This window comes from Zootoca vivipara, chromosome 5, assembly GCF_963506605.1.
Source record: "Zootoca vivipara chromosome 5, rZooViv1.1, whole genome shotgun sequence".
Classification (NCBI taxonomy): Eukaryota; Metazoa; Chordata; class Lepidosauria; order Squamata; family Lacertidae; genus Zootoca; species Zootoca vivipara.
Window position 1 is genome coordinate 39500368 of NC_083280.1, and position 24041 is coordinate 39524408.

General features: G+C 39.6%; 1 protein-coding gene across 4 annotated transcripts in view; it reads left to right on the forward strand.

The window, feature by feature from the left end:
* Window positions 1–24041, forward strand: part of ARMC8 (armadillo repeat containing 8) — a 58337-nt gene that overhangs the window by 28285 nt on the left and 6011 nt on the right. For 3 of the 4 annotated variants that reach the window (XM_035132693.2, XM_035132690.2, XM_060274622.1), the window contains 17 exons: window positions 1091–1183; window positions 4287–4346; window positions 10171–10251; window positions 12988–13063; window positions 13172–13262; window positions 14566–14626; window positions 15410–15610; window positions 16132–16227; window positions 16769–16851; window positions 17271–17352; window positions 18209–18295; window positions 18891–18983; window positions 19272–19421; window positions 21206–21301; window positions 22032–22127; window positions 22644–22716; window positions 23917–24010. In XM_035132693.2, the coding sequence (XP_034988584.1) occupies window positions 1091–1183; window positions 4287–4346; window positions 10171–10251; window positions 12988–13063; window positions 13172–13262; window positions 14566–14626; window positions 15410–15610; window positions 16132–16227; window positions 16769–16851; window positions 17271–17352; window positions 18209–18295; window positions 18891–18983; window positions 19272–19421; window positions 21206–21301; window positions 22032–22127; window positions 22644–22716; window positions 23917–24010 (1613 nt within the window). The remainder of the gene's footprint in view (window positions 1–1090; window positions 1184–4286; window positions 4347–10170; window positions 10252–12987; window positions 13064–13171; window positions 13263–14565; window positions 14627–15409; window positions 15611–16131; window positions 16228–16768; window positions 16852–17270; window positions 17353–18208; window positions 18296–18890; window positions 18984–19271; window positions 19422–21205; window positions 21302–22031; window positions 22128–22643; window positions 22717–23916; window positions 24011–24041) is intronic. The other variant, XM_035132691.2, reaches the window with a different exon arrangement.

The window sequence follows — 24041 nt, forward strand, 5'->3', positions numbered from 1 at the left end:
CTCCAACTGATTGTTATGCAAATTTCCAACGCCTAACCGCCTAACCTAAGTTGTGACGACATGCTACGAGGTAGGCGAAAAACCCATCATGGCTAACCCAGTATGGGAAAAATCCTACCCAGCCCCCTGGCCAGCCAGGGCAACCAACTGACGTCCATAGCAGCGTCCCCTTGCCTCTTATTAAGGGGTGGGCGGGCGGGTGAATTGTTCGCTCGGCGAACAGCGGAGAAAGAGGAGGCTTTCCCGCCTGCGGAGGCCTTTAAACGGTGTGGCCCCGCCCCGCCCAGCCTCATTGGCCGGTCGGGGTGTGACGCAGGCGGGAGCGCACCATCGCGCAGGGGCTGAACTGGCAGCCCCTACGCGATGGTACAGTCGGGCAGCCCACAACCCCACCTCCGACGCAAGCGCGGAAGTGGCTTTGTGTGGCTATATGCCCTCCTTCCCCAGAATAAAGACTCATGACACAAGGTTTAAGATTTAATTAATTGGGTGGTTAAGGCCACAACTTTATTAAATATGCGTGTAGAGCGGAATTGGCTTAGGCGTTGGAACCTAACAGACTATATCCGACTCCAACCCGTGTGTTGAAGTCTGTGAGAAGTTAACCACCAGAAAGGAGCCCTGCGACGTAGATCTACTAGAGCTCCTCCTGTGGCAGAGCTGAAATGTCAGTATTCTGAGACTGTTACTGTATTTTCTGTTATCTCTAGATTTATTCTGAACAATGTCACAGCTGTATAGATTTCAAAAATCACTGGTTAGAGATGGTCAGTTATGAATATATTAAAAACTTCATCATTATAAGGCTCCAAGCTGTTTGTTTCCTTGTGAATCTCAATAGAAAAAGGGAATAGCCCAGTGCAGGCACCCCCAAACTTCGGCCCTCCAGATGTTTTGGACTAAAATTCCCATCATCCCTGACCACTGGTCCTGTTAGCTAGGGATCATGGGAGTTATAGGCCAAAACATCTGGAGGGCCGCAGTTTGGGGATGCCTGGCCCAGTGCATGTAGTGTGTATACACAATAACTGCTTGCTGGTGTTGAAAATTTTAGATGGTAATGCTCAGCTTTCTCTCCTGACTCTTTTAGGATGCTACAGTTATTCCCCACCTCATGGCACTGCTCAGTAGGTCTCGATATACTCAAGAATACATATGTCAGATCTTCTCACATTGCTGCAAAGTAAGAAAGGAGCATGAAACATTCTACAGGGGTCTGTAAAACCAAGTATTCCCTTTTGGTGGGCTTTAAAAATACTGTTTTGGTATCTTAACTGTGTTATGAACCACTCCTTAATTTTTCGCTCTGTAGAACAGTTAAACTGCCTTGAATAAGATCAAAGGAACAGGCTATCATGGACCAATTTTTGACAGTATTTGAGAACTTGTATATATTTCAGATTTAACCAACCATAGCTTTATTTCTGTTTACAAACTTCTCTCTGTTTGCGTGTGTCTGTCTGTCTATCTTTTAAGAAATTGATTGCCTGAAAATTGGCAGTTATTATCTGAGAAATTATGTGGTACATGCTTCAAACCTCATTTTCACAGTCCAAAATCTTAACAATATAAATACTTTTCTGGAGAGTTGTTCCTACTCTGTCGGCTCTTCTGTAGGTGTTATCTCATCTGTTTATCCAGTATTTGACACCTACAAATGTGTGACAGATGTAGCCATTGTCCCAAGGTTTCTGAGTAAAGTGACACAACCATGCCTAACTATTCTTGCTCCACCCTGGTTTAAAACTTGGGCTGTTATCTTTGAGTCCTTTTCTTTCCCATCTCTGTCCTATAAAGGCTATGATGCTCATCGTTCACCCTGCAATTTCCTATGCCCTGCTTGTGTCTGGAACTAGTGCAGGTTATCTGGTATCTGAAGAAGTGTGCATGCACACTTCTTGTGTCTGGAACTAGTGCAGGTTATCTGGTATCTGAAGAACTGTGCATGCACACTTCTTGTGTCTGGAACTAGTGCAGGTTATCTGGTATCTGAAGAAGTGTGCATGCACACGAAAGCTCATACCAAAATATAAACTTAGTTGGTCTTTAAGGTGCTACTGAAGGAATTTTTTTATTTTGCTTCGACTCAGACCAACACGGCTACCTACCTGTAACTAGTGCAGGTTGTGATTAGGGCAACTCGGATGAACTCACCAAGCTCTGAAAAGCCCATGCTTGATGCTGAAGATAAATTATTGCATTGAGTCTGAGGTGGAACAGAAGATTTGACAATCCTGAAATCTCAAATTGCACCACTGTTCCTCTTCATATGCATTCAGAACCAGATTAATTTTGGAAGAGGCAATCCTAAATCCACAGTTGTGACAAAACTAGGCAAGTAGGGTGCATTCAAATGCATGATTTCACTGGTGCAGTCTGAAGTCGTATCATGGAGGCAGAACATTACAACCCCTTGCTATTTCTGCATGCCTATATCAGCCCGTTTTGTGTGACAGATACAAAATGTCCTGCTGTTCAGGGTCTTGTGCAATTATAGCTCAAACAGATGCAAAGGTTACAGAGCGCAAATAAACTGTAGCAGCTGATGTCTGACTGGAACACGAATTAAGTATATTTTCAAGGAATGTGTATCGTATTAGAAATGAGTCTGTTTGAGTTGCTACTCCCAAATTACCAGGGTCAAGTTTTCCATATATTGTCTGGCAGTTGAATAGAAGTTACTTCCTGAAATAGCTGGCTTCACAAATATAACTTTTATTAAAAAAATGTGTATGCTGTTGTTCAGAGCTAATTGATTAGAAAATGCTTCCTAAAAGGTTTACCCAAAACATTGGCAAATGAGATAATTTATTGTGACATTTTGAAAGCTGAGTAAGAATGATCAAAATACAATTTTAGCACTCTAAATATTATGTTTTGGCATATAGATTATGTTAGCACAAAAAAGTAGTAAATTGATAAGGTCATACAGAAAATTGATAAGGTCATACAGAAAATTGCAAGAGTTACAATATACCATTTTAAAGTTTCCAGAAATATTATGAGAATGATGGGGAAAGTCAGCTTATCTGTTTTTAGTATCTTGCAGTTTATCAAGGTCCCCCCCCCCATTTTTATTCTGCAACTATGCTCTCCAGAGTTTCAGAAACAGTTCAAGACAGTATATTTGGACAGACTGTCAAGCAGCTGGTGATTGTGCTGTTATAATGCATAACATTTATTTAGCATTTAGAGTCTCCAAATTTCATTTACATTGTATTCCTTACAATAGAAGTATTGTAGTAAGGTATTTTCCCTATGTTGCAAATTGGGGGCTGAAGTGGATAAACTACAGTGGTACCTCGACTTACGAAGACGATCCGTAAGTCGAGGTTTTCGGATGACAAAGTGCCACTTCTGTGCATGTGGTGTGTGCGCCGAAAAGACTTCCGGGGTTGTTGACTTCGGAAGTCAAAACCTTCAGATGTCGAGGTATGACTGTAGTTTGCTTAATACGGTATAGAGTCTCTTATGTTTTTACTAAAACCATGAAATCATTTGAAATCAATTGCAAAATTGTAGGGTAATGCCAATTATCTTATTGAACCTTCAGTAGACTACACATGCAAATCTACATCTGAGTAATTACAGATTGGGGATACTAACAAAAGATTTTAAAACTGAGCAATAGAATTTGCACAAAAACCTGACGATAGGCAACCAATTTATACTTGTATTTTACTAGTGAAGAACATTGAGGCTGAAATATAGTAATCCATTAGTGCTAACCAAGTCATTGTAGAGAATTTTGTTATTTAAAAGTCTTCTTTTTTATCTCTTGAGAAATGTATTATTATTGCATTTGTTTGTCATTGTATGCAAACAAAAGTCTCAAAGTGACATAACAACAAATTTTAATACAAACAGTAGAATAAGGAGGACAAAATTCTACCTCACCCACAGATCTACCAGTTTATTCCAATCTACCTTTTGCTAATCCCCGATTCGGGACCCTTTACACTAAAGCTAGGTGTTTTTTTTAAATATCCTACTCAGTTTCATAGCCTTTACACTAGTTTTCAATCACTCTGTGCATCTGATTTTTTAAATTTATGTACTCTTTTTCTATAGAAATGTGTTTCTGTCTTGTATATTCAGTAGTAGTTCCTGAATGCACACTGGGGCCTAGATTGGTCCACTGTATAAAATACTGGGCATAGATCCATCTGGGGGCGGGGTGGGGTGGGGGAGGGAGTTAGGCCCACAGTACTCAGATAAGTTGCAGGTTAAAAAGGAGAAAATGATACTTGACTTTAATTTTATATCTTTTAATATCTGTTCTTCAGCTCCGACACTGGCATAGCTGCGGCTTTAAATCCTCGCCTCAGCCACTTCTATGTGCCAATGTAAGTTTTTTTTTCTCCTTCAAAATGGTATATTAATTGCATTTTAACTAAACAAATTGTCAGTGTTAGTAGCTGAAGTCTGTCTTAAAAGTCCAGATTCTTAACAGCTGTTAATTTGGTTACTTGTTGCATAATGTCAGATTTTTACTTGAGCCAGATTTTGTGTATATATTTTATTGGCTAATTTAGTCATATATTTTTTAATAGTAAGAGAAAAGTTTTCTGCTCTGATTTGGAGCCACCAGCCTTCTGAGAGGATTGTGGCAGAAACAACACTATTGAGTGGTAAATGAAGTAGTGCTGTTTTTTGTAGTATGGATGTTGATGTTCATAGCACCAGAAGAGTACAAATAGCCATAAGTCCAAATTGTCAACCTCAAGCCAAGGCTCTCCAGCTATCAACTCCCTACACAATGTACTGTAAATAGAGCAGAACTTTACATCACTCCATAGGTGTCTACAGAAGATGGCTTTGAGTGACTCAGTCAGTTGAACCTAATTGCACATTAGAGCAGAATTGGGGTGGGAGGGTTTAGTAGTCATCTGGCCAGGGAAGAAACTCTTCCCTTACTCCCAGTATGAGAATCCATTAGACTCTGAACACAAAGCAGAACCGAGGAAACAAACATCATCAACTTACTCTAAAGTTTTAATCTTTTTGTTGTTGTGAGAGGGACAATCGTTGTAGGTGGCAAAAATAAACTCTGGTGGAAACTGGTGGAAACTCTGCACTAGTCTAATTTGACTATAAGCATGCATTGTTTAAAGTAACATAATTAGTGCCTTGATTTCAGATGGGGTGAATAGGTATTTTACCTTGTCTTTCTGAAATCTAATTGTTTATCTGTATCATAAAAATTTGGACTAGGTTTTTTTTTTTTTAAAAAAATATATTTTTATTAATTTTCCAATTAAAACCAATTATATCACATTCATTATTTCAAATTATACACATATATATACCAATCAAACCGAATGTTATGCCAAATCATCTAGAGAATTTTTTTTTTGGGTTCCCATGCTTCAAGAAATTGGGGATTCCTCGCAACCGTCCACTGCCGTCTTTTTTCTAAAGTTCAAATCGTCTCTCCAAGTTCATAATAATCCAGATCTTCCCCTTACAGTCACATAGATGTTTTCCACTTTCAACCGATTGTTTCCCAGCTGCTGAGATAAATATCAAACAAGGTTTCACAGATGTTCTTTCTCCTGTGTGGGTTAATCAGTCAAGCCTCCCCATAAATCTTCTTAGTCTGGAGCTCCCTGTTGCGTCGAAGCAGCGCCATCTTAAAAAGCTCAAATCACTTTCGTTTTCTCTCATAGCCATGTAGATTAACGATCTTTATAAAATTTACAGCTTTTCCAGGCAGAAGACTCAAACATCAAACCATAAACTCTTGGTAAATTAATGGATCTCCTTGCCCTATAGCTGAACTTAGCTTCAGGTCGCTGCTCCAATTCAAAATGCGTCATAAATCCTCCGAACGCGTCAAGGACTCCTTCCGTCCGACTAGGGGGGGGGGCTTTTCTCATCGGCAACTCCACATCTTTAAAAAATATGCTCAGTAACAACAGTTTATAAAGTTCAACTCACACAGTCTTTTGCTTCTCTTTCACTCCAAACAAGCCAGGACATCGCGTCTGGGAAGGTACGAAGTAACTCATATGAAGAAAAAAAAAAAAAAACTCACTTCCCTTATCGCTCCGTCCCCATCAATCCTTCTTCCAGATGAAATACAGCCTTTGACTCCTCTCCCTCAGCAGCATAAATTTCTCAGCAGTAAACAGCGCTTCTTCCCCTCCTTCTGAAGTATGTCCATAGATTTAAGCCTAATTATCTTCTTTAACCATGGAAATCCCCGCCATGCAGATTAGCGTCCGGGAGTCCTGGCCCTCGTAAGTGCTTTTCAGCCCAAGCTCCCCCCACTCCATAAACAGTCGGAGTGGGTCTGGGGGCATCGCGGGCCAGCGGCCCCTCTCCGTAACCCCCGGAGAGGGTAGGGGGTTGCCATTTACTCCCCTAGCAACCGCCAAATTCCTTACGAAGGTCAGAGGGATGGAAAACAGGTCCGCCATTCCTGCCGGCGGAAACCGGAACCTCAAAAATTTGGACTAGGTTTTAACCTGGCATATCTTTTATAATTTATGTATCTTACTTGACTACAAGTGATCACCAAGGAAGAACATAGTTAGGGAGAAGCTTTTTTTGTGAAAGTCCAGCCATAGGCTTACAACCTACCTGTTTTATAAGATACTCTAGGATGAGGTTGAAGGAATAGACAGGAAAGATAAAGTAGCCAAACAACATTTTTTTTCTTTTTAAGCAGCCACCACCACCATATTGGAATTGCGTATCTTTTCGTTTCTGATATTTATTGCAACAAAACAAATTGGGTGAAAAGATGACTAGTATGTTTGAGACCATGTTTTTCAAATGCAATTTGTATAATTTTTTTTGTATAAATTTATATTTTTTAACTTTTTCATGATCTTTACAATATCTAAAACACCGACTTGTTGAGGGGAGGGAGAGAAAGGAAATACATGAAGCCATTATTAAAAGGCTGGGTTGGAAATAAAGTTGGAAATGGGTTCCGGTTTCCGCCTGCAGGAATGGCGGACCTGTTTTCCATCTCTCTGACCTTTGTAAGGAATTTGGCGGTTGCTAGGGGAGTAAATGGCAACCCCCTACCCTCTCCGGGGGTTACGGAGAGGGGCCGCTGGCCCGCGATGCCCCCAGACCCACTCCGACTGTTTTTGGAGTGGGGGGAGCTTGGGCTGAGCACTTACGAGGGCCAGGACTCCCGGACGCGATGTCCTGGCTTGTTTGGAGTGAAAGAGAAGCAAAAGACTGTGTGAGTTGAACTTTATAACTGTTGTTACTGAGCATATTTTTTTAAAGATGTGGAGTTGCCGATGAGAAAAGCCTCCCCCTAGTCGGGCGGAAGGAGTTCTGGACGCGCTCGGAGGATTTATGAGTTGTGACGCACTTTAAATTGGAGCAGCGACCTGAAGCTAAGTTCAGCTATAGGGCAAGGAGATCCATTAATTTACCAAGAGTTTATGGTTTGATGTTTGGGTCTCCTGCCTGAAAAAGCTGTAAATTCTATAATGATCGTGAATCTTCATGGCTATGAGAGAAGCGAAAGTGATTTGAGCTTTTTGAGATGGCGCTGCTTCGGGCTGCTTCGACGCAACAAGGAGCTCCATTAAGAAGATTTATGGGGAGGCTGGACTGATTAACTCACACAGGAGAAAGAACATCTGTGAAACTTTGTTTGATATTTATCTCAGCGGCTGGGAAACAATCGGATGAAAGTGGAAAACATCTATGTGACTGTAAGGGGAAGATCTGGATTATTATGAACTTGGAGGACGATTTGAACTTTAGAAAAAAGACGGCAGTGGACAGTTGCGAGGAATTCCCAATTTCTTGAAGCATGGGAACCCAAATAAAAAATTCTTTAGATGATTTGGCATAACATTCGGTTTGATTGATATATATATGTGTATAATTTGAAATATTGAATGTGATATAATTGGTTTTAATTGGAAAATTAATAAAAATATTTTTTTTAAAAAAAAGGAAATAAAGTTGGAAATGAACAAAACAGGCACATATAAAATGCCACAGATAAGTAAAATATCATAGGGAAGAGAATAAAAACAGCAAATGAACAACACTATACTTTAATTATACTCAAATATATTGGGATTTCTTGTGACTCTTCCTTTTTTCATGTCTTCCTATTTCAATTGGTAGGCAGGATATTTCCTGCACAGTTTAAACTCTGTTACAGGCATCCCATTCTATGATATTAGATGTAAGAGATACGTGAGAAGAATGATTATTGCCTGTGCCTTTGTGGGGGGTAGGTTTATTAAACTATCTGACTTTTTTGGGGGGGAATTGCAAATTATGAACCTTCTTAAGCATTTTTCAGGGGAAAGGCAGGATACAAATGCTTTAATATTCCCAGTATATGCCTGTCCGTCCTTGTTCCTTGCTGCTTCTCTGTCAGCTCAAAGACTTTCTTTTCTCACATTCCCACAAAGTTCGTGCAATCTGTGTTCCTTTTTCCATCTTTTGGATTTAGCTTTCTTTTGCAGTATTTTTTGTCTCCAGTAGTCAGTTGTCTTTACTAACTTCATGAAGCTTGCTTAGACTATACATGGACATGTACCGTATTCTGCATCTATTTCCTCCAAAAATTGCACCCACTGCCAGACATCCCTCCTTTCCCTGAGCAGTTCAAGCCCATCCAGGAACTGATAAACTTTGTTGTGCAAAGTGCTTAGTAGTAATAGGGTTTCAGTAGAGTTGCCTACTGTTGGTCATGTTCAACCACAGTTTGGTATTTGAGAAATATTTCTTTAGGCTCTGATGCCCAGCTGTCATCCTCAAGAACTGCACAGCTTTAAAGGCTGGGAGCTTCAACTTTAGACACGAAAAATGGGAGTATTGTCACCTGTTCTGATATTGTTACTGTTACATTTGGGGGAGGGGAGCATTATCAGAAAGTAGAGACAAAAGAATTATGAAAATTGTCATTGAAGTTAGAATGATCAGCTGTCCATTCGAGATGCACATCTTACAAAGCACTTTGGATCTCTTATTCAGTTTACAACTCCTAGTCTCCTGTACATTCTTGCATTACTAAATCAGGATATTAAAATGCAAGTAAGAAAATGGCCTGCGGGGTTCTAGAAGCTACCGGTATTCTGCTCACACAAAATATCATGTACTTAGAGTAAACCGCTAGGTACTGGTGCCTGCTCTAGGATATGCCGTGCCATCAAAAATTCTTTTTAACCACTAAAGCTAGAGTTGATTCCTGCAATGAAGGGAAAGTTGAGGGTTTAATTCTGTTGCAGCTTCAGATCTTAGGGTTCAAGGTACCTCAACATCACAGGAGGTGGTAATCCAGCGCACTGTACCGTGTGACATCTAATGTATGGGTTGGATCCAGAGAATGAAGGGCCACTTGCACAGTTCGTCTTTTCTGGCTCCCTTCCCCTCCACTCCTTGTGCTCGCCCGAAGCCACTCTGTAGCATGGGATAGATAATGGGGGGACGGGGACGTCTACAATGGAAGGGAAAACTAGAAGAATTTGGCAGGGCTGTCTTGTCAGAATGGCAGCACTTTGTTCAAGACAACTTTGGATTCAAGCCTGGATTTTTATCAGAAGCTTGATATTTTGCTGCCTGTCTTTTAAAAATACAAAAAATTGAATAATTTATAGTGCCTGATTAAAAAGAAAATAAATGTTTTCTGAATCTAATATGAAGAACAGCAGAATTTTGATGAATGAAATTCATTACAGCTAAACTGCACATTGCATTAAATGTGCAGTTTTGGTATGTGTCTCAGGTTTTTTCTTTTTAAATTAGCAGTTACCACAGCTTTTCTACTGGAGGCCACCACCACCCAGCTGCCATGTAGCTACTTTTCCATAGCAAATTACAGCTGGGGGGGGGGCAGTTTCCTGAGATATTGGTGGAGGGTTAAACATTTCCCTGCAGTTCTGGCCCACTGCCCCCCTCAAATTGGCTGCTACTTTATATGGAAAAGCAGCACAACAGAAAACTATGCATCTTAGCCCTTACTGGAGTTGCTAGATTCTTTCTTAAAAATTTAGCTTGACTCTCTTTTGGTCGCAATTTTGGAAGATGCTGTAAAAATCCAGTCTATTCTTAACTTGGAATGTACAATAATAAACTTGGAAAATGAGTAATCTTTCAATTTAGTATGCATTATGTACAGTAAATTATCTCTTCTCCCTTTACATTTAAGGAGCAATGGCTTTTTTCCTTTTTTAATAGGGTCCAGACCATCAGACAGTCCTATTTAACCATGGAGCAGTGCAGAATATTGCTCACCTGTTAACTTCTACATCTTATAAAGTAAGGCATTAATATAACCTCTATTCTGTAAAGTAAGCCATTAGTTTGAATCTTGATGCAGCATCATTGCTGGAGTGAAGAAGTACCGTATATAAGACGGCGTATAAGACGACTGGGTGTATAAGACAACCCCCAACTTTTCCAGTTAAAATATAGAGTTTGGGATATACTCGCCGTATAAGAAATGCGACCCAGCGTATAAGACGACCCCCCCTCCGACTTTTCAGAAGATTTTCTTGGGTTAAAAAGTAGTCTTATACGCAGGAATATACAGTAAGTGCAACAGAAGCTGCTGTTTCACTGCTTCAAGTGCTTCACTCTTTGCAATGTGTGTACAGATATGGGGAAACACCACAAAGCATATTTTCCTATAAAAGGGCTCTTCTGTTGTATACTTGAGATGCATAAAAAAGGAAGAAAGTGGGAGAGTAGAAGGGAACATGATAGAAAGGGGTAGAGGAAAGTGAAGTTGAAGAAATCTCTGATGGCATCTTCCTGGCTACATCATTCCTGTCATGAAGTAGCATGCTTAATCATTACTTAATTGTTTTGTTATTCTCCTAATACCAACCACTTGCAACAAATTTAAAATGTAGAAATGTTTAAAATGGCTATAAGCAATTAACCTTGTGACATTGAAAAGGACACCAACCTCAAAAAAGAAAACGAAAATAAGATGAACTACTCAGAACATCACCAACAAAGAAACCATGGCAAACCAGGTCGTCTTACTCCATCAGGTGCCCTGGGAGAGGATAGTTTTAATGGGCACTGGTAATTAGTGCCTGAAACTTCAAATTACAAATTAATTATATGGCAGAAATGGCCAATGGCAGAATTAAGAAGAGATTCAAACAATTAAATTTTTCAAAGCAAAATGAATACTGAGTTGAGTCATTTCTACCTTCAATTAATAACATTAACTTTGGCCCAAGACGACTACTTAGTACATAAAAGGTAAAGGGTAAAGGGACCCCTGACCATTAGGTCCAGTCGTGACCGACTCTGGGGTTGCGCGCTCATCTCGCATTATTGGCCGAGGGAGCCGGCGTATAGCTTCCAGGTCATGTGGCTAGCATGACAAAGCCGCTTCTGGCAAACCAGAGCAGCACATGGAAACGCCGTTTACCTTCCCGCTGTAGCGGTTCCTATTTATCTACTTGCATTTTGACGTGCTTTCGAACTGCTAGGTTGGCAGGAGCTGGGACCAAGCAACGGGAGCTCACCCCATCACAGGGATTCGAACCGCCGACCTTCTGATCAGCAAGCCCTAGGCTCAGTGGTTTAACCACAGCGCCACCTGGGTCCCTATAACTTAGTACATAACATGAAGTAATAAAAGAAAACTAGACCTCCTCAAAGTTAACTTTCTGAAACATAGAAAATAAGGTTGTACTTTATCAAATTCAAGTATTTATGTTTAATATTTAGGGAAATGGAGGAAGGGGATTGAAAGTAACTGCACAGGGAGAACTCTGTATCTGGCATCTCCCAGCACATCATTCTGTAGGAAGGTCTTGATTTGCTTCCCCTGGTCAGTTTTAAAATTAACCTGTAAAAATTATATTAATTACTTAGATATCTATTCGTGATGCTTGAATATGTCATCTAGAATAGTTCTGGATCATGCTCCTAGCATGGAACCTGGTACATGTCAGATATTATTGGGGAAGTGCTATGATGAAGAGGCCTCTGGTTGTTTTGGTAGCAAGTGAAGTAAAAGACTGGCCTGAGACACTGAATAGCCACTCCCAATCAGAATTGCCAATACTAGGCTAGATGGACAAGTATAAAGGACTTAGTAGAAAGTAGCTTCCTATGATCTTTTTGAACCGGCCAAATCTGCTTTATACAAAGTTCATTGGCAACTCTGATTTTATCTGTAAATTGAGTATAAGGATGTGAGGACCTGTGCTACAAATTGTATAATAAATATTCACTGGATAAATCACTGGATACAAATGCTCTGCAAGTTCCAAATATTAAGGCTTCCATTGCATTCTTTCGTAATGGAACATCCTGTAGTTTTAATCAGAAATATATCTGTTCAGTGCAGTTAGACGTTGACTTGTAGAATTACAGTTGCCTGAAACTGGGGTTTCCTGATAGCTCTGGAAAGTGAAAATCCCCTGTGTGCTTAGGTTTATATTAATTGGCAGTGAGAAACCTTGTGGGCATTTTATTTTGACTCATTATAAGTAGCCAAAGGTCGTTTCTCAAATTAGGCTGCACTGAGTCTGTTTACATTATGTGGGGAAGTAACTTCCCGAGTATCAAATGCAATTATGATGCAAGGGAGGGTACAGAGTCAAAGAAGAAGCTGATTGACAAGCCCTTGCAGCATGTCAAATGGAAGGGAGGAGAATGAAGAACGTGGGACTGGCAGTATTAACTCTTGTTCAGCAAAAAGGAGACTCGTTCGTTATACTGATTGGAAAGGAAGCAGGGAGACGTGGGTGAGCACTCATTCTGCACAAACTAGAGTGCACAAAAGTTTCAGAGTGAAGGAGAAGATGACTTCTGCTCTAGTGATGATTCAGATTCTGTTTTGGCAGGGCTACCTCCCAGTTTGAGAACTGTGGCTCAGTCTAATCACTTAGCCCTCCTAGCTTTTTTAAAGGACTTCCTCCGTATTTGCACCACATTTTCCGTGGACTTCTGACAAATCTTTAAGTGATAGTAGCTTTGACTGACCTTACATAAAACATAAATTTATAAATGTGTGTTTTTATACAGGTTCGAATGCAAGCACTGAAATGCTTTGCAGTTCTTGCCTTTGAAAACCCCCAGGTATCATTGACTCTCGTAAATGGTAAGCTGAGCACTTTGCTGTCAATATACAGATTCACAAAGTAATTGCAATTTTGCTAAGTAATTACAATTTAGTTAATTCCTGACACTTCAATTTTCTCATTTTCAGTGTTGGTGGATGGGGAACTATTACCACAGATTTTTGTGAAGATGTTACAAAGAGACAAGCCTATTGAAATGCAGCTCACATCAGCCAAATGGTAATATTCTTTAGGCTCAAGAAGGAGTAACACTTTAAATCAGGCTACCTCAACCTCAGCCCTCCAGATGTTTTGAGACTACAATTCCCATCATCCCTGACCACTGGTCCTGCTAGCTAGGGATCATGGGAGTTGTAGGCCAAAACCACCTGGAGGGCCAAGGTTGAGGAAGCCTGCTTTAAATGCTACACATGTTTACTTGTTGCAATAAATTATGAATACACAATTGTGCCAACCCATACAGCAAATTAGCAAAATCAAAGGGTTGTATTCAATACTGCGTAAGCAGGCTTCCACTCTCACCGTGGGACTGCTCAAGAGGGTCCTCCAAGCCTCTGGAGTAGATAAGGGCGTGAAGGAGTGCTGAAGGTGGGCAGGAGAGAAGGTGGGCAGGAGAGAAAGGGAAAGACTTACTTTGCAAGCAGAATTATGTTCTGCTCACACAACAGCAGCATTAAATACCTGGGCATGCACCTAATGTGAAGGTTGCAGATGTTGCTTGTTGTCTAAATAGCCTGGTAGGAGTTGGTGATCTTGGTGCATGTTGGCACAATGACATGGGCAAATGTAGTTATGAGGCCCAGGAAGTGAACTTTAGATTGCTAGGTAGGATGCTGATGGTAACTTTCTCTGAAATGCTCCTGGATCCATGCACAGGTGCAATTTTTCTCCCTCTCATGACATTAAAACTCGGGGACATCTAATGAAGGTGAATGTTGCAAAGTCAGGACCAACAAAACAAAGTAGTACTTCACAGAGTGCATAGTTAAACTATGTAGTTGTGTCCACTTGATCACTCACACTACCAACATAGGCTCTTGCTCAGTGGTAGAGTAGAAGATTTACATGAAGAAAGTTCCATCTTCAGTAACTGGCATCTACAGTTAGAGGGGGTAATGGGAGTGGGCTGTCTCTGCCTAAAGCCCATTGGTAGTCAGAATAGACTGTACGGGCTAGATGAACAAATTTATAAGGCAGCTTCCTGTATTCCACTTTAGTTTACCTTTCCTCCCCACCAGCTTATATCTGCTCTAACAAGGGTCATGATACTTTTCTTCTGCTTTCTAGAGCTTTACTATTTCATTTGTTTTTAAAACGTATCCCCTTAACTGCTGAATGGTTCATCCAGCAATGAAACAAAACAAAATCTAAAATATACTTTATACTTCTGACAATATGGGTAAATTAGGTCTGTAGTTCTCTCTAAGGTAGTGTAAGCCTTCTAATGATTTTAAAAAAATATATCAATTCTCTGTATATATTACATGTGTCAGTTAATCAGCATTTTGATGTTTCATTGTAGCCTTACTTACATGTGCAGAGCTGGAGCAATTCACACTGATGATAACTGCATTGTGTTAAAGGTAAGTTGATGAAGCATACAGCTGTACTTAGACAAACTGTGTTTTGCACCTGCGTCTCGCCTAGGAATTTAGGAAGCACTAATAAAACTATTCTTACTTGGTGGTGATTAGCAGTTGCTAGTTTTTGGTAGTACAGTGGTACCTCGGGTTACAAACTTAATTCGTTCTGGAGATCCGTTCTTAATCCGAAACTGTTCTTAACCTGAGGTGCGCTTTTGCTAATGGGGCTAAAAGTAGATAAATCATGTTTTGTATCTGTTAATATTTAAGGTTTAGTACTTGTCTTGGTCTTGATTTTGTGAAGGCTCCCTGTAGGAGAGAGATTACCATGCATTCTGGTGTCACTTTATTTTTCAAAGTTATTGCAGGGGAAGTAGATTGTTTCAGTCCCTATGACCACTACCATAAGTGAATTATTGACCAGTTTGCTTTTGGATAACTTTGTTCCATCTTAGTGCTAAGTCAGTTGGCCTTTAAATCATGAAGCTGTGTAAACCTTGGCAAGTCTAAGTGGATATTAGACAGTTAATTTGTTTGCAGGTTCCTAGCTGCAAATAAATTTGTATTTGTACAAGTTGCTTTGATGGTGCAGGAACACTAATGGCAGTGGCTATTTTAAATTTCGCATTTGTACAGAGACTTGTCTAGATCTCTGAGAAGATCTGTGCTTAGAAAATGTCTTTTTTATCTGAAAGTTGATCTAAATGACAAACCTAACAAATTTCAAAAGCATGCATAGATGAATTACTTCAAAAAAATAATCATAGTTTTTGTACTTTCCAGACACTACCATGTTTGGCGCGGATGTGTAGTAAGGAGAGGCTACTAGAGGAGAGAGTAGATGGAGCAGAAACTCTTGCCTATTTGATTGAAGCAGATATTGAACTACAAAGAATCGCCAGTATTACTGACCACCTTATTGCAATGCTTGCCGACTACTTCAAATATCCGAGTTCAGTGAGTGCCATCACTGATATAAAAAGGGTATGTCTTCAATAAACTCGGAAACTTCCCAAAAGTATGTGGGGAGATTGTGTGTGAAAGATTAAAATATATAGTCGATAAGCACCCAGTTCTCATTGATTGGCTAATAATTTGATGCAAGAAGGTATAAGACATCCCAGTTTTCTTTGTTGCTGTAATCAAATGCCTTTTTGTCTCGGTTGTTCGGTGTTGTAATTGGTACATTCTTTGTAAGATTCCAACTGGATCACTAAACAAAAGAGAATGAGTACTACTTGGGGCAAGACACAGAATACAGTGCCAGCTGTATAAACTGTGAATAGTATTCACTGATACAAACGCAGCAAACATTGACAGGTGCAAATATGACTCTAATAGGTGGTAGCGGAAGGGGCCTAAAAAGTATATTGCCCAAGGCTTGGGTTTATTTCACTCACTTATTATTTAGACATTGGAAAGTAGGCACTGTTCTATCAACAGCCAAAAGATTGCAATTTAAGTATAACTTGAATTTTATTTTTATTATTATTATTATTTAATAGCTTGATCATGACCTAAAGCATGCTCATGAACTGCGCCAGGCTGCATTCAAGCTCTATGCTGCACTTGGAGCGAATGATGAAGATATAAGAAAGAAGGTGAGTCTTGACGTGAATGTATTTTCCAGTACCAATAGCTTGCGGACAGGAAGTGGTATATTTCAATCAAAGCAGTTGCCCTGACCTTCCAGACAAGTACAGTGATTGTGTGTCCTTGGCAAAAGACTTAGTACGCTGAGATACAGGTTGGTGGTCTTCCTTTTTCTTTCTCTACCGAACTTGTTTTCCATCCTTAGTTGGTCAGACACCAGATTTTTTTGACCTTCAGACACTTTCGCAAGACACTATTTGCAGCATGAAGTTTTTCATATGAAAAGGTGATGGCTGAGAATATTCCAAAAAATATTGTGAAAATATTCTACATATTAAAATGCAAATCTGCATCACAAAGTGTCATTGTACAGGTGTGAAACATTTCCCCCAGAAATTTCTATTTTGTGAAAATAATTTTTTCCCCAGTTAACATTTTTATATGTTCTCTGTAGAGTTTAGAATATTGAGCTAAATGTATTAGATGCCATGTTCTGTTTAGGAGATTGAATTATTCTACTGCCCATGTTCCATGTAACTTTTCCCTCAGATAATTGAAACTGAAAATATGATGGATCGGATTGTAAATGGCTTGTCTGAATCTAGCATCAAGGTGCGCTTAGCTGCAGTCAGGTATGAAGTTACCTTATGTGAGTAGACTTACATCCAGGGTGTTTTGCCTTACTATTTTTCACTTCATTAACTAGGAAATACATTGATTTTAAAACACTTAATACTATAAATCCACAATAACTATGGCTTGAAACGGTTGGCTTCAGCACTAAACTTGTTGAAGTAGTATGGAAGAAGTGGACTTTCTTGCCCTTTCTTCTCTCTGTCTGCCACCCAAAAAGTCTTTCTTAAGGGTTGAGGAACCTGGCTGTAGTGGGTGTGAGGAAGGGGGAATTCCTGAAAATTGGGTGGCAACGGCTTCTGAAAACTGTGTTACTGCTGGTAAAAGTTGTCTCTGTCCTCACCCTATTGAACAGGGATCCTCTGAACCTTGGAAAAGGCTTCCTTGTAATTAATACTACATTTTTTTTCTTTTGCAGATGTTTGCACAGTTTGTCACGATCCGTGCAGCAGCTCCGAACTAGTTTCCAAGACCATGCTGTATGGAAACCTTTAATGAAGGTACATGTACGCTTGAAAAATAATTGTGTTTGTTATTCATTATTATATCAGTTGACAGCTTCAGAAGGGCTCACCGTCAACTGATTAACACTGACAGCAAGCCTTGCTTGCCACAGAACAATCAGGAGGGCACTTTACTATTATGTTATGAACAGTAAAAATGCTATATGTAAAACCAGGTAAAACAGTTCTGAAAAAGGAGTCAGAGGCTGCCTGCAAATCAAAGCATCCTTCTGAGAAAGCATATAGAAATAGCTTTTCTGAATTTGATGAAATCTGGACAATGACAGAGCTTGTATAACTGAAATTGGCAGTGGGGTCCATAAAACAGTGTTTTTCTACACTGCCATAATGGAATAAGCCTCCAGTGCATGTGTCACCACAAGCACTGTTGGTGGAAGGCAACCCTGGCCACAAGGGCACTGCCACATTCTGTGGTAGCTGCAGTTTTCAGACCAAATGTAAGGACAGGCCCACATAGAACACACTGCAATATTCCCATCACATAGTTACCAATGCATGGACTGCTACAGCCAAGTTATCCCTGTCCAGGAACAGTCATAACTGATGCTTCAGCCAAAGCTAGTTAAAAGCCGTCCTGGTCACCAAGGCTACTTGAGCCTCCAGTGACAATAATAGATCAAGGAGTACAGTATTCCCAGACTAACATACCTGAATCTTCAGGTGAGGTGCAGCCCTATCCAAAACAGATAACTTACCTATATTTCGGACAGTAGAACTACTCACTTGCAAGTCCCCCATCTTCTGAAGATTCAGCTTCAGTATATAAGCCCTTCATCCAGCCCACAATCAGGTCTAGACTATGTACTATAATAATAGTGTTGTTTTCCCTTAGGTTTTACAGAATGCTCCAGATGAAATCTTAGTGGTAGCATCTTCCACTCTATGCAATCTTCTCTTGGAATTTTCTCCAAGCAAAGAGGTTTGTTTTTTAACCAGAAAAATATATTGGTGTTATGTTCTTTTTATGATATAAAAAGTGTGTCCTGAATCAACAGGCACTGGACTGATGTGGATAGAGTTCTTTTTTGGGATTTGAAGTCTCTGTGGTCCTTTCCAGCTTTGATTTCCAACTATTTTTTTCTCAAAGCCCAGATTTATCAGGCTGTTCAGCACCTGGAATAATGCTGCTAAATATAATTTAATGGGTGATATGGCACAAGCTGAATGCTGTTCTCTTGTAGTCTACCCACCTGCTTCAGCTACATTTATATCATAAATGATATCCAGCATTAGCCATACTCTTCATAGGCCCATCAAAATAAATGAACTTAAAGTCGCTTAAATTTATTTATTTCAATGGATCTCCTCTTAGCACAACTTAGTTGGTTATCACCCCATATTTCTAAGCTGTGTGATAAATCTCCAAACTGCAAGCAAACAACTTAAAAACCAGCGTGCATTTTATAGATTGGCACCTAAAAGTAGCATAATTGTATTTGCATGTATGGCAAATTTATAACTGAGGTTATAAAAAAATGATTGTGGTTTTGTTTGTTTTGTTTTTGTCCTGATAGCCTATTTTAGAATCAGGAGCCATAGAACTTCTCTGTAGTTTAACCCAGAGTGACAATCTTGCCTTGAGGGTGAATGGCGTTTGGGCCTTAATGGTAAGAATTAATGTTAATTTGATAGCTATGGCTGCACCCTGTTTCCTTTCCCCAAGATAACATCACAATTATGTTGAAAATGGGATCAGTGGGAAAATCTTAAACTGAAAGTCTTGTTGAGCCCTAGGATGCTTTCAAGGATATGGAGAAACTTGCTTGTTGTTCCTTGTACATTCATTGTACATTATAATTGTTTCTATGTATGTAGCAGATTGCAACAGTCTTTGTAATGAAATTGGGTCCTTTTGTGAAAAATGGGATGATTATTTTTTTATCTATTGTCTTTAGAATATGGCATTTCAAGCAGAACAGAAGATCAAAGCAGACATCTTAAGAGGCTTGAGTACTGAGCAATTATTCCAGTTACTCTCTGATTCTGATGTAAATGTACTAATGAAGACATTGGGACTACTTAGAAATCTTTTGTCTACTCGCCCGGTAAGTAAAATAATGAACCAGCATTTTGATTTATTTTATTTTAAAAAAAGTATTAGTGGACAGTTCCTATAAATTGATTTCACTTGTATGATTACATACTCCTGGCACTGGAGTGAGGTCACAGCACACACCTTCATCACAGCTTGAGAATAGTTCTTGAATAACCTACAATATAAAGAAAGCTATGGCAATGACTAGAGCAGAGGTCGGCAACCTCTGGCCCACAGAGGCTGTTTATTCGGCCAACGAGCCGCCTGCTTGGCAAGTCCCCCACGCGCTGCGCTAAACCGGTGAAGGGACTCGCTGAGTGGCATTTGTGCACACGCAGATGCCAGAAACCGCATCTGCGCGTGCTCAGATGCCGAAAATCGCTTCTGTGCAAGCGCGATTTTCGGCTTCCGGGCATGCACAGAAGCAATTTCCGGCGCCCCGGACATGGGCAGCGCAGCACCGGAAATCACTTCTGCCCATGTCCAGCCCACGGACAATCGTCCGTGGGAATGATCTGGCTCATGGCCGGAAAATTTTGCCAACGCCTGGACTAGAGCAAAGTGTTTCCTAAATCCCACATCCTCTGAGCTTTGTGGAGTAAAAGCTTTCTCAGCTGAAAGTCATAAACAGAGGGATCATTCTTGCGAGATGCAGTATTTTGTGAATCAGGCTGTAAATACAAAAATATTTATCTTTAAAGGAAGTTAATCTTTGACTTGTTACATATCCATGGTAGAGACTGTGGAAATATTGGTAGAATGCTGAAAATAGCATGAATTGTTGTTGAACTGGTATATGATCTTAATTGACACACCAAATTACACATGATTATTGCTCATTCGGATCCTTCATGGAATGTTGGTGTTGAGAGAGATCTTAAAAGTACAGTAGTTAAACAGAAAAATTCTTCTTAGTTATGAGAATAAAAGTTGCCGCAGGTTACTCTTTATGAAATTATCCAGATTACTTTTAAAACTTTATAAGCAATGAGCTGGATTCAACCTAATACTTGTGTTAGCAGGAGCCAGCACAATGAGTCCTACTAGCACAGCAATGCTTTCCCTCCCTCGGTTCCACCTGCTTCTGGTTCTTGGAGGGTCAGGAGAACCCCTAGAGCAGCACATGGGGGAAGAAGAGAGGAGGCTGCTCCATCAGGAAAGCAGAAATTCTTGCCTTGAGGAAATGATCTCCTTAGAATGCCACCCAATATCTCCAGATCTGACTAATTCAATTGTGAGAAATTTTATTCTTTAAACGAAGTGCAATGTAGACTTTAGGGGTTGCATTCAACTAAACTTTACTCAGAATAGACCTGTTGAAATTAATGGCTGTTACTTAGTCATGATCATTAATTTCAGTGGGTCTGCTGAATAAAACTTATTTGTATCCCCCCTATATACCCCTTTTAAAGTCATCTCCTTTCACCTAAAAAACTTGATCGGCTTCTAGAAAGCTGTTCTGTGTAATGAGCCCACTTTTAAATTCCACCAGTTTCCAGGAGAAGCTTCTAATTCCTTTGATTTGTTAAAGAAGCTAAATGTACTTTGCAGGATTTGTTTGACGGTAGAGGGATGTGGTTTTCCAGCGTTATTAACATTTCCTTATTACAATCCTTGCCAAATACACTAACTTCAGCCTCCAGATCAAGCATGAGGGAAGCCCAGCATAGAGTGCATGTGTGATTGCCTTGTGCAATAAGAACTCTGTTATGGGTTGTGTGTTTTTTTTAATGAAATTTGTCTGACGTTTTAAAAACTAGTTATTTGCTAATGCTATATTTTGAAACTTGGCAGCACATAGATCAGATAATAAGTACTCATGGGAAGCAAATCATGCAAGCAGTGACCCTCATTTTGGAAGGAGAACACAATGTAGAAGTCAAAGAACAGGTATTTGTATGCATTGTTTGTCTTTGATCATACATATATAACGTAATAGGCAGGATGGCAGGGGGTTGGACTGGATGGCCCTTGTGGTCTCTTCCAACTCTATGATTCTACCTTTGTTGAACAAAGTAGATATTATGTCTAGAAAACCTGGATGTTTGCATAAATCTTATTGGTAACTTCCAGACATGCAGACCTTGAAGGTGAAGATTTAAGGGTTCTGAAGAGTTCCTCATCCTTCTTAAGGAAAAAAAATCCCACAGGCAGAATTTCTAAAACTGACATACATATTGCCAGGGAAATGTTGAGACAGCAGGAGGAAATAAGCAGGTTGATGCTTTTAGCTTGCTGGGGCAGAAACTTAAGTAAGAAAGCAGTGTGCTAGTAAACCTAGTAAAAACAACAACACCCTGCAGTGATTTATTTATGTGAGGAAGGAGAGAGGCCCTGATGATAGTTGCAGGGGACAAATGGGACAGGGAGCAAGTTCCCTCTCTACCTTTTCGCCCTGAAACCATTGTAGGGGCTGGCAAGGGGTCTCTGGAGAAATAGTGTGCTTGCCCCAGGACCCCAGATCTCACACTAAATTACCTTTAGGAACACTGTGTGGCCTCACTTAAGTAACTATCGAAACTGTCCTTAACTATCGAAACTATCGAAACTGTCCTTATAACAATTGACTGCTTTTTCAATGCCTTTTATTGCTGTCCTCCCCTTCCCCCCCCCCCTCCAGACGTTATGTATACTTGCCAACATAGCAGATGGAACAACAGCTAAAGAACTTATTATGACAAATGATGACATCTTGCAAAAAATAAAGTATTACATGGTATGTAATTTTATTGAACAGGCATTTCTGCCATTCATATACATAATCATTTGCGTAGGGGCCATAACTCAGTGTTACCTTCTGTATGTGATCTAACATAATCAGTGGCATCTCCCATTTAAAAGGCTCTCTGATAGTACTTGAGAGCACTATATGAGACTCTGGATAGCTGTTGCTAGTTCAAATAGTGATTCTGGTAGCTGGGTCTGACATACTATAAGACAGCTTCATATGTTCAGGTAAAAAGATGGGTTTTCTACCTTTTTAACAGTTCAGAGTGAAATACTGATTTTCTTTGTGGCTCTCATTTAGTTGCACAATAGGAACTTCACAGTTGTCTGCAGAGTTTTCCAGAGCACAAGATCTTAATAATGTATTCCCTCCTCTTGAAGGGCAGTACCCTCCTTATACTGTGAATGTTGTTTCTGATTGTGTGAAGGGTGGTAATTTTGAGAGAAACGAACACATTTTAAACATTTAATTCTAATATCTAAACCCCTTTCTGTTCATGTTTAGAGTCATTCGAATGCTAAACTTCAGCTGGCTGCCATGTTTTGTGTATCTAATCTTATATGGAATGAAGAAGAAGGTAAAATATACTTATCTGTGCTGTCCCTAAAATGTTTTTCAAACCCTGTATATTACTTCCAGAAGTGTAGGGAAACCCCTTGAAAGACTCTTAATTTCAGGGAAGGGGAGCCCTCGATTTAGCCTGCAGAGCGAGGAGGAGAGGAAGGGAAGTTCCTTTTGCATAGATGGAACTCCACCCAGGCAGGGTTAGATACAACACAATATTGAGATCCACATATGAAAGCATTGCAATAGAGTTTATTTACACCACTATTCAATTTATAATTTGAAAACCCACTCATTTGGGTTTTTTATAACAAAGTCTTCAACAGAACCTGTGCATCAGGAAATCAATATCAGCAGAACATCAACATATAAAATCAAAATTGTTTTAGATTACCAGCACATGTAATGTGTTATGTTCCTGTCTTGCTCTTCTATGTATCTGTGCTAGGACTGTTCACATTAAGTCACATATAAGACATAAGACACATTAGTTAAATATAGGAAATGCTTTCTACAGAATTATTGTATAGTTGAATTTGGACATTGTAGTATTATTGGCTTGAAGAAATTTTGTTAAATAGGAATTTTCAAGAATTATCCTTCATTATTACAACAGCAATGATCATTTGCGAAATACTGGAGATTAGAAAAAAAATACTTAAATTAGAAGCATGAAATAACTATTTTTATTGTTTATTGGAAGAGTAAAATGCATTTATATTTATATATTTTATATTACACCTTCCTCCAAGAAGCTGTTCACTTATTTCATTTACTGTAATCAACTGTCAAATGTGTATGGAAATTAATAATAATGTAAGTTTATAATCCTCAAAGTCAATAAACTGCAACTGCAAAATGTACAATTCTCCAATTCTCCTAGTTGGCCCAGTGACACAGATCTGGTTTATCTCCTTTGAAATGGAGTTTCAGAAATAAGGGGCTGCCACTAGAAGGGCCTGCATTCTAGTACTGACTTGCCTAATTGATGGTGACTTAAAGAAGGTCCTCATCTCTTAATCCTCATTCACATAGCGAACACATGGGATAAGATACTGCATTTTTGTGTGTGCACATGGGAGCTGGAGCTAAGTGGTATTCTGGCTGTAAGAATTCTTTGCATAGGATTGTATTACATTCCTTGCAACATTTTAGTTGTTCTTGACAAACAAATGGAACATATCATTAACAATATGCAGTGTTTTTGTCTTAGGTTCCCAAGACCGTCAGGATAAACTCAGAGATATTGGAATAGTAGATATTCTACACAAATTGAGTCAGTCATCAGATCCAAATCTTTGTGATAAGTAAGTATAAAACTATTCCAAAACCAAATTT